General features: G+C 42.9%; 1 protein-coding gene across 1 annotated transcript in view; it reads right to left on the reverse strand.

Moving 5' to 3' along the window:
- Positions 1-9,801, reverse strand: part of efna3b (ephrin-A3b) — a 49,744-nt gene extending 39,943 nt beyond the window's left edge. Inside the window, exons 1-2 of the mRNA XM_079641395.1 lie at positions 9,320-9,801; positions 8,847-9,058 (exon numbers count right to left, since the gene is read on the reverse strand). Of these exons, the coding sequence (XP_079497521.1) occupies positions 8,847-8,956 (110 nt within the window). The 5' untranslated portion in view covers positions 8,957-9,058; positions 9,320-9,801. The remainder of the gene's footprint in view (positions 1-8,846; positions 9,059-9,319) is intronic.
- Positions 9,802-11,438: the final 1,637 nt, after the last annotated feature.

Here is an 11,438-nt window from a genome sequence, read left to right on the forward strand (position 1 = left end):
TAGCGCACAGTTCTGCCTCTCTCTGGCCTGGCTGGGACTGATTAAAGCCTTCTGCTGAAACAAGGTCATAATTCACTTAGCCATTTCCCAATTTCCGCATAATTACCCTCCTGCTTCACGAACACTAACACACGCGGACACACACGCACCCGCACACATTCACACCGACGCTCACACACAAACGCATTTCCTCTCTGATTTGTGTCATTACTGAGAGGAGAGTGGTTAAAAGGTTTCAGAGTTGGCCTCTTAGTGACAGCTTAAATGGATAAAACCTCAATTAAAGACTCTTTCCCTCTCTGCCGCGCTCTCTCTGTGGATAGAATAAGCATAATTTTGTGCCCTCCGCAGTTTATTGAAGTGAGGACATTTTTCCTCTTCCTCTGGCTGCTAAATCAAACCTTCTCAATTAGGACTTTCTCACATCTCGCTATAATTGTTTCTTATGAAAACCTGTTACGGAGAAACTAGCATTAAAATAAAACCATATAAAACTGAAGTTCTGATAACCCATAACAATATTCATAATCAAAGCTAAACAATAAGCATCATTTCTGCCTGGCGAGCAGTGACAAAAGAAACTCGTCCTGTTGAAGCTTTGGCTCTCCTCCCTGCTGCTCCTCTATCCTGATGTGCGACAGTTGACTCCTGGTGTGTTTGATTAAAACCGTGGCATTTTCACGTGAGACGTTATTGTCTTAATGCGGAGGACTCTTAATTGTCATGTCGGTACAGTTTATCAACACTAGACCACTCTGCTCTGTTGTGATCAAACTCAGCATATGGCCTCAGACTGCCACTACGCTGCTACCATTAGCCACATCACAAACACAGCATGTGAGCATCTGGTGTGCGTGTGCGCGTGCGTGTGTGTGTGTGTGTGTGTGGGTGTGTGTGTGTGTGTGTGTGCGTGTGTGCAGGAGCTGACAGTCTGAATTATTAGAAACCCCCCCCCTCCCCCCAAAGCCCCAAGAGTGCTGGCAAGGAATAGAGTAGACAAGAGTATACTCGCACGCACTCTCTCACACACATACAGCGCTTTCAAACAGCTTGTAAACATCACAGCCTTGTTATTAGCACCTGATTACATTGCTGGAGCTTAGGCGTCGGCTCAGAGAATAATGTTAATATCAACAACAACATCGGGCATGTGCGCCTGAGTGTGTATTTGAATGCTTTTGTGCATTGCCTCCAGCCCATCGCTGAGGGATTGGCTCTCTGTGGACAATTTGTTCAAATTTAACACATGGGTGGGAAAGATACATTCTTGTTTTCCCTAAAAATCTACAGATAACGAGGAAAGATGGTCATTCAATCATTTGGCTGTCAAGGGAACAAAAAGAATGCATCTGCGTCAGGCGACAGCATTTTAACTTAAATCAACACAAATCTCATTTGGTATAGCCTTTTGATTTCTAGGAATTCATTGTTAAGATTACTTTCCTGAAAAGATTTGTCACTTTACTGTCCCTATTCAATCCCATCTGTGAGATCTTCATTTCCCTTCTATGCTTTAACATCACTCATACAGACACTGTCCTGGGATTACCTCCAGATTGTGCAGCACAGTAAACACAGACTGCCTAACATCCTGAAATCACCAAGAACAAAAGCCAATATGGATGTGTGTGAACTTCTGCGGGTCCTAGTGCAATGAAAAGCCGCTAGGTGCAATGTAAAATGGATCCCTGCTGTTGAAAACAATGGTATGCTTCTATAAAGCTATAGAGTGTGCATCTGGTAGTTTACAAATAAGGTAAAGGGGAAGTCAATGTTATCGACTCAATGTTGATCCCAGTCTTTGCTGCTTTGGCTCACTCAGGAAGCCACCAGGGCAGAAGCTTACATTTCTAGCTCACCTTATTTTCACACCTGGCCGGGTCGCAGGTGTGCCAGTCAGCTTGTTAAAAGCTACAATAATTGGGGGTGCCAAGCCAACATTATCCAATCACCTGAAAGGAGCATTTCTTAATTTTAAGGCTTTCCAAACTGAATTTCTGAGAGAATAGACAGTGGCCATAACATAACTCTCAGTATTTGTCACGCCTTTGGGTATTTAGAGCGTCCAATCTGACTGATGGCGTGGTGTTGGAAGCGAGTGTAAACTGAAGCACAAGAACCAAAACCTGCAAACATATTTATCAAGCATCTACAGTGAGAAAAAAAAAGATCCTAACTAGCGAGATATTTCGGAGTGATGATGCATATTTCACCATCCTTTTAGGCAAGGCAATATAGCCATTAAATGTGCTGTTTAACAGAGAAAAGACATCCCGTCTGATCCAGGATTTAGTTGAGCTGCAGAGCTGCTCAAAGCTAGTAGGGATTCCCAGCAGGTGGCAAATTACATGATAAACATGCACGTTTATGCTGAATTAGAAATATTAATACAAGCAACACACTTCATTCTCGAAGATATGCAAAGATTACTGACTAAATCTAACATTTTGATTGTGTCGGGGAAATGATGCTCCCTCCAAACATGCCATTCACGCTTTATTGAAAACAAATAAATAGAGCAATTACATGGGACATAAATACTCGGAGCACTCTCAGAACATCAAAGCTCCAACACCACATATTTTCTATAAAATTGTGTCATTTAAGACCTCTCTGTGAATCGACAGTTTCATGAATTTCATAAATCACTGGCCAAGCATTGAAAAGGACAGATTCCAAATGAATATCTATCTCACATTACGCATTATCCTTGAGGTTATATCCAAATGACACACAGATGTGGTCCGAACATGAAACAGTCAGCAGCCAGCAAGGAATAAAGCCATGCAGTGCTAAATGTTGTAAGCCCGTATCATTTGTGTGTCATGTTTATCAGTTAAAAAGAAAACCTGTTTCGTCTTTATTAAATGAACGACAAAAAACCTTCCGTTCAAAAAATGCGTTAGGACGGCCCACTCAATAAGATGTTTTTCTGTTATCTTATTTCTTCATCTTCACGTTTGTAGGAGAATACGGATGAAATTGAGCATTGACACGTCTGCCAGAACTCAGCATTCATGTGCGCTGCTAAGCTTGTGAATTCACTGCAGCCGACCACGCTACACCTCCACCTCCCTGGAGGTTCACTGCCAAAAATACATTCTCAACCTGTGGGAAACACTAGCAGTGATGCTGTTTTCTGTGTTTCATTTCATCTTTCCTGCTACAACTTACTGTAAGTACATCATCCGGCCCTTGTTTTATCCATAGTGAAACTTCTAGGATAAACAATTCACATACCTTTTCTGATTTGTGTAATTTGCTACGTTTGATATTTGTATTTCTTACTTTAACGAAGTGAACTAAATGGACACTGAGGTAGACGTGTTTTTTGTTTAGTGTTATTTCGAGCAATCACTCTGTTAGTCTCAATACATTTTTTTACTGCAAAGCATCTTTGCCAACCACTAAGCCACCAGCATGGATTCAGCAGTCACTTAAATCAATACTAATCGCAGGCCAGGCATTAACACTTATAAGACTCTTGCGTTGCTGGATCAGAAATTCTCAACATGGCCCGACTCTCATAGGATTCGTCTTAGCAGTATTACATCCCTAAAATCCCTAAGAACCTGCTTTCTTTGAATTCAAACCACGACAGTGACCAGTTTGCGTTTTATCCAGACTGAGCGAGCGCAAACGCCACACATCAATACTGCGTTTTCACAGCAATGCTTCCGATTAGTCGATCATAAGCAGGGCAGTGTTTGAGGAGATGAAAGGCACAATCAGAAGAGGTGGAAAAAATCGGGGTGGGCTCGATATTATAGGCTTGTATTTTTCCCAAGATCAATGTAAGAGTATGTGTAAATTCATAAGATCTGCACGGAGTTGTGTTTGAGGTGGCTTTCGTCAAAATCTCAAAGAGGAGAGAAGAAGAGTGGAAAGAAGGGAATTAAATGAAAGTGTGGATGAGGAAAAAAGAAAAGAGGAAACAGACAACAAAGGGAACATATATCCTAGCACTGGAAAGATTTAGTCCAAGTTAATTTGACAGAGAAAGAGTCTCACAACGTTCACATTAAACCACATAGCTCCCAAAATACCAACACCCCAGGAGTGCTTTACCATTAGACACTTGGAGGAGAGAAGAAGAGAGAGGGGGGAGCACTCTACTGAATCTAGCTCATCCCCTAAGAGGAAAAAGAAATAAAGGATAAGAATTCATTTGTTTTCTTTTCCTTCTTTTTTGTACATGTCTCGGCTCACATACCACACCTGTCCAATCAGAAAAATGTATTAACAACACATGCACATACAGAGAGAGAGAGAGAGAGAGAGAGAGAGAGAGTGAAAGGGAGACCACTGGATCTTATTATGCAAACAGTAGTCATCAATCACACAGGTGTTTCCTATTGCTTTTAATTTATGACGTCTCTATGCAAGCGTCTGCATCACACGCAACACACACACACACACACACACACACACACACACACACACACACACACACACACACACACACACACACACACACACACACACACACACACACACACACACACACACACACACACACACACACACACACACACACACACACACACACACACACACACACACACACACACACACACATCCATTCACTCTTACACCATGTGGCCTTATTATGTGTTACTAATGAACAACAGAACAACCTGATAGCTGTTTCTATAAAACTCTTATTATGATCACTGAGGCTGTGTCTGAGGTTTTTTTATGTGTGTGTGATGTGCACAAAAACACATCACAGCGGTGGCTGACATATGGAGCGATGGAGCGAACGCCTATGATGGATTAGTTGCACACACACACACACACACACACACACACACACACACACACACACACACACACACACACACACACGAACACACACACACACACACACACACACACACACACACACACACACACACACACACACACACCGTGCGATAGTGAGTGAGTAATACTCTCCTTTGTGCAGATATTCATAAATGTAAATGTTGTTGTCCTAAGTGGGGCTGGGAGACAGATAGTTTTGTGTTGCTGTCGAGGGGTTGGTTGATTGGTCTGCTTAATCCTCTTGTCTGTGTTTCCCTTTTCTCTGTCAGGCACACACACAACTCCACCTGTCTTATGATGTCTAATGTGAGAACCCAGTGTGTGGATCAGGGCCCTGGCCAAGCATTATTATCATGATGACCCTCCTCCCCCTGCTCTATTATAATTCTACACAAAGTCTGTTTGTGTTACTCCTGACTTCCTCTCTCCCCTTTGCAGTCCCATTGCATTTCTCTCTCACCTCTTCTCATATATTCGTGCATTATTTCTCTCCTGCCCTGCGTGACGTGTCTCTGCACACTCTGAAGAGCCGGATGAATATAAAACAAGTTCCACATCAGCATCGATTACCACACATGCATGTGCATTTTTATGAGAAGCACATTCTGCTTGCCATAGCTGGCCTCATTCCAGTGGCATGCGTTGAGGTGACAGTGTCAATGATACACACACACTGCTGTCTAGAAATGCTTATGCCTTTTGTTTATTTGCAACTTAACCGCTTTCCGAAATATACAACTGATAAATTAAGAGATATCACCAGATATCCATTATGCAAACCAGTTAACTGCTGCCTTATTAGATTAAACATAAACATATATACGCACGCACACACTCATGAGTGCACACTCACAGCGGTGGTTAATTGCCAGGTGGTGGAAGATAATGTGTGATTTAACGGACTGATGGATTTGTTTTTGTTTCAGTCAGCCATCGATGAACAGAGACATCTGTAACAGGGTAAACACACACATGCGGAGATCTCACACACACAAAAACCCACACTGTTACACACACGCTTATGCCCAGGGATGTTGGTGACAATTGACTGATAGGCAAAGGCAACAGCCATTGTGAAGGACGCAAACGTGGGAAATTATCCTTCTTAAAGTTAAAAAAGTACGCAGCGGGGACATGTGTTTTTTGTGTACTCGGAACATCATAGATACATATGCAAATGTACGTTAATAAGCACACATGCTGATCTTTGTGAGTGTGTGTGAAGCAGTTAATCCTTGGTAACAGTCCCAGCCTGTCTCTGGTGGTTGATGAGTGGCTCGGGGTCGGAAGCTGGTTGAGAAACTGCAGGGTCCTGAGGCTTTACAATGTGTTTACCACTCAAACTGACAGCTATACTACAGCTTATTATTGGTCTTCTAAACCTCTACACTGCACTGTGAGTTAGAGAAACTCCAGAGAGGCTGATTGCCAACGGCTAGAGACGTGCCAGCAAACCCTACAAATGTGGGATGTGTGACTGCAGAGATGATAATAAAGGTTGGAAATAGGATCTGTACGTTAAAAAATGTCCAGGAAGTGTTTGAATGAGCAGATTACACATGGTTATCGTACACTTTATCTGCCTTTTGTTTGTCACTGTCTCCTAATTTAATAAGTGAGCTGAATTGAAACCCTTATCCCCATTCACTGCTCATATATTGTCATTGTGTATGTGTGCACTGAGGAAGAGAAAGAGAGGGAGAGATTGGAAGATCAGGGATGAGGCAGGTCCACGGAGATGCAGTGTTCTTTAATTAACCACAGCCTTGTATAAAAGACACACACACCAAGACTCACACTGCAGGGGCCGAGAACATTCTGCCGCGGGGATTGAAAGCGTATTGGCGGCAGTGAACGTTTGGAGCAAGAGAGAGGAGAGACTGCGGGGCTCTGCAGCACTCAGGTGCTGGACAGTCAGGTTAAAGGTTAGGCTGCCCCAGACTGCCTCCTTCTCCCACTGCATTGTCAGAAGAATCATCTGCAGGCCTTTTTCTACTTTACAGTCTGAGCAGCATAAAGCAAAAAGCAGCTGACAAATGACTTAATTAAGTGTACATTTGACCAAGGTCAAAGCTGCTCATGTTACGTTGAGCTGATTGTACCGAGGTCCCGGGTTTACTTATTCCCTTTTCCTCCATGCCTTGAAGCATTTCTTCCACATCTTATCTAAATCAACTTCTGTCTCTTATATGGAAACCGAAGGTGGAATTTCATTTGCATTTATTATCAAATTGTTACAGAGGAAAAAAAAGAGTACTGTATATAAATTGAAAAGGAACACTCCCCACAGTGAGAGAAAAATATCAGCTGTAATGCATTAACAGCGAAAATATGCACATGATGTTAGTTTTTCTAAAATATGGCGGATTTTTTTTTTTACACATTCAGGAAAACTAATACTGTTCACAGTATTGTACCACGACCAATAACCTTATGTTTGCCGCTCCAATTACTTGGGGCATTACTTCATGTTAAGTCATTCTGTTATAAATGAACTTGCCTCTCAGTTTTATTTCATGCTGTAAACTAAAATCATCGGCCTACAGTTATTGTCGGCGGGCAGAATCATCGATCCTCCTGCTAAAACCAGTGTATTTTCTGAGATTTCATTTTGTTTACGTCTTTAATAAGTGCAGTCGTAAAATATGAGTTGCTGTATATCTGGCTGCCCGTCTTAGGGGCCAAGCAAATTCAGCTGAAGACGTAAATACCGCAAACTGAGATGTTTTAAGGGCTGCCTGCTAGCCGAAACATAGCTTACACATAGACAGGTTTCACTACAAGATGGAGAGCAAAAGGGAAGGTGTGTGTTAGTGTGTGACATGCGCTCTCGTGCACCTCCTAGACCTAAAATGCTGGTTGATAGTTGCATTATTTTTGTAAGTGATTGAGAAAATAAAGATGCATTACGTTACACAGCAAGCTCATTAAACGGAAGTCTTCAAAATTCACCAATATTTAATGTGAAATCTGGCATGCAGTTGTAAATTAACACAATTTTATCTGCATAATTTGGGCAGAGGAGAAGAAATGTGGATGTACAGTTGGAGACATGTGGAAACGCTAATTCAACATAAACTTACAAGATTTGACTGTGGATTGTAAGACGAGAGATAAGCCTACAGTGTGTTGCAGCAGACTGACGCTAGGATCCAGCAGCAGAGCCATGGACTCAGGAGGACAGTATTAAAAAGGTAGCTTTCAACCAAAAAAGGAGAGCGAGGAGAAAAAAAAGCGTTTTAACTTGGATCGAGATAAAGGCGAAGAGCGAGGGATTAGGAGGATAACAAAAAGGCCAACGGACTGAGTGTAAACAAGAAAGGGGGTTAGAGACAGCTAGAAGAAGAGAGCAAGTTGAAGAGGGAGCGAGAAGGAGAGATTGAATAGTGACACTGCTACAACACAATGGGGTCAGGATGAAGAAGTGCTCCTAATTGAACCAGATAGAGGAGAAGACAGAGAAAGAGCCCTGAAAGCCTGAGAGAGGAGAGCCACATGATGAAGAGGAGAGGAAGGAAAGAGAATCTTTATACTCCTCCTCGGCCATGCATGGTTAAGGGTATAGGAGAAGGGAGGGCAATATGAGGGAAGTGATTAAATACATAGAAAGATATGCATAGATTGATGCTAGGCTGAGTAAACTAAATATGTCTGAGTAGTTTTGCAATTTGAAATGTTGAAAAAGCTGGTTTGGAGCCACCTTGACTTCACAGTAGGGGTCTGACAGAGCACTTTGAGGCTCAAAAATAGCCTCACCAAACAGGAGAAACATGACAGGCCTTCTACATTGCTTTAAAAAAAACGTTTGCTTTACAAAAAAATACAGATGAAGAAAGTGGATTTTACAACCATCCTAAATACTTAGAAGGGCACAATCAAAAACACTGCAGAACTGAAAATGTGAATGTGTGAACCTGACAACACATGGGGTGCAAATCAGGAAATGTTTCCCCCCCCTTTAACAGGTGGATAATGGATCAAAAGAGATATGCATCGAGCCACACACACACACAGATATGCACAATGAGAGGGGGTCTTACTGTATGTTGGAGCTGTTCCAGTAAACGGAGTGCCTGTTGGCTGGCACCGGGATCACGTCCGCCCAGGTGAGACTCGTTAGCACCCAGAGAGACAGCACTATCAGAGCCATGCTCCCGGCTCCTCTCTCGGCCTCCGTCCCTTCTGTCTTTCGGCCACTCTCTCGGTCCCTTCACCCCACCAAACAACGCGACTCAAACATCCCAGCAAATGCCTAACAGACGGGAGAGGGGGGAAACAAAAGCTTCATGCATGCAAAGAAACGTATACGTTCAAAGACTATACAACTCTGGTTAATAACTGTTGTAAAAGTCTATTGTGGAGTAAAGTGAATAAGGACCCCCCCCCTTAAACCTAACTGCGAACCCCCTCCCTTTCCCAACAAATCCTGGGGTTTCAAACCAGGGGGGTTAGTAGGAGTCCTTGTAAGCGGGTCCCCCTAAAGACTGAGCTTTGCCTGGTCCCCTCTTCTCACCGGGAACTGCTGCTTCTGAGCCCGCCAGAGGAGAGTGTGAGGCCGCTATGGGGTCCAAGCGAGAGGTCGGTCTTCCACCTGGCATGAAACGGTCCTGTCCGCTGGGAAAGAGTTGCTGCTGCCGTGAAAAGGCTTACTGCAGAAAAAATTAGAGGAAAATAAATAGTAAAAAAAATTAAAGTCCTCTTCTTTTTTTTAACTGTTGTTTGTCTGCGTGCTGCTGCAGTTTCTCCTTCGAAGGATCCGAGAGATGCAAAGCACGCGGAGCTCTTTAATCGCTGCTAACAATTCAGCCAGTTTCATTAGGTCTTCAAGACTCTATCCGACAACCATCGTTTACGGTGAGCAGCCTGCCCACCCGTCTCTCCCCTTTCTCTCTCTCTCCTCCTTCTCCCCTCTCTGTTTGGTAGGCAGCTCTCGTTCACTTTCTAACTCCACCCCCTGCGAGCGACAAAAGCGCATTCCTCCAATATTGTGGCCGAGTCGCAGCACATCAGGCATCACTGCGACTTCAAGTTTTTTTTCTTAACTATTCGACCTCCATTGGCGGTCTAAAAGAAAAGGCTTTGAAACCCCCCCCCTCTGTCAAACATGTCTGCAGCCACAATCTGCAGACGGTTTCCCCACATAACACCCCCTCCTCCCCAGCCACACACGCTTTTCATTTTTATCACCAAAGGCTAAAAACACCCATAATGTCACGCAAGGATTCTCCACTACCAGCCTCATTGGATCCACAAGACACTGTCAGTTGAATACAGCCATATTATCATGTACAATCCTAGCAGAGAAAAGAGCTGTAATACTGTAGGTTTTTTAATTGTTTTTAGAGTAAGTTATATCAGAGTTAAACCACGTTTCATGCGTGATGTGGTTCATATTGTAATTTTTATTTCCTGTGTCCTGGAGAGACATGTCATTTGCGTCACCTCCACTGCCACAAACTGTGCATGGTGTGTGTGTGTGTGTGTGTGTGTGTGTGTGTGTGCGTGCGTGCGTGCGTGCGTGCGTGTGTGCATGAGAGAGAAAGACACAAAAGAGATAGAGAGATAAGAAAAGAGGGGAGAAAAAGAGAGAGAAAGCAGATAGGAGAAAGATTGTTACAGTTTTCTCGCCGCCTGCTGGGAATGAGTTGGTTAAGGAGAAGTCAGAATGATTTATTGGGAGAAAAAAGGAGGGAAATAGGGAGAAAGAGAGCAAGAAAGAGAGTGAGATGAGATGCCATCGGGGAATCCCTCTGTCTTTTCCAGTCCTTCCACCTCTCTCATGAGCTGTCCATGTAATGTCTCTCTCTTCTTTACCCCTCTTCTCCTCACCTTATTCTTCCATTTCCAATGCAAACTTTCTCCACTCTTTGATTCCTGCTACCGAGCTATTTTGCCTCTGTCCTTTGTTAGCTTTGTCTCTGGTGGTCTACCTGTCTCCTCTGCCTCTCTCTCTCCATCTCTCTTCGTTACAGCAGCCATGCAACTTTTTAATGAGCACTCCTCCTTTGCCTGCTCTCCTCGATCCTCTGTCTATAATTTCTCCTTAGTCATTCTCGCTTGCATCTCGGTTTATCGCCACACTGCATTGGGAAGTATCACAGCAGCACAGTCAAACACTTGGTACAATTAAATGTACATAATCATTCCTTATGCATGTAAAGTAAACATAGGAACATACATATTTTACGGTCAAGCCCTAGTGGTGTCCGTGCAGACAGTTTTGTATCAGAGTGTTCAATTCTAATATAATGCCATAACTTGAATTAGAGTTTTGGTAGTAGTTATAACATTAAGGCGCTAAATAAATAATGCTATCTCTGATCAAATGTTCTAGACTCCAAGTTAATTTACTGGCTTTTCTAGGGGTTTCTTTTAAAGGTCACTGTCTTCTTTGGTGAATGGAGCTCAGGTATCATGACCTGTCTCGTGTGATTGTCCTATACAAAGGTCTGTATTTAAATCACATGTGCTAGTAAGACTTATTGGGGATGACTATAGAATATGGTAGAAAATCCCAGAATAAGATACACAAATATTTGGTCACTCGTTTAAAAAAAATGTTCTGTGCTTTGTCCTAAGGATAATGGGTTATTTATATGCTTTTAGGTGCTTTGGAGGAATCTGTTGAATGT

This window comes from Notothenia rossii (assembly GCF_949606895.1).
Source record: "Notothenia rossii genome assembly, chromosome: 7".
Taxonomy (NCBI): Eukaryota; Metazoa; Chordata; class Actinopteri; order Perciformes; family Nototheniidae; genus Notothenia; species Notothenia rossii.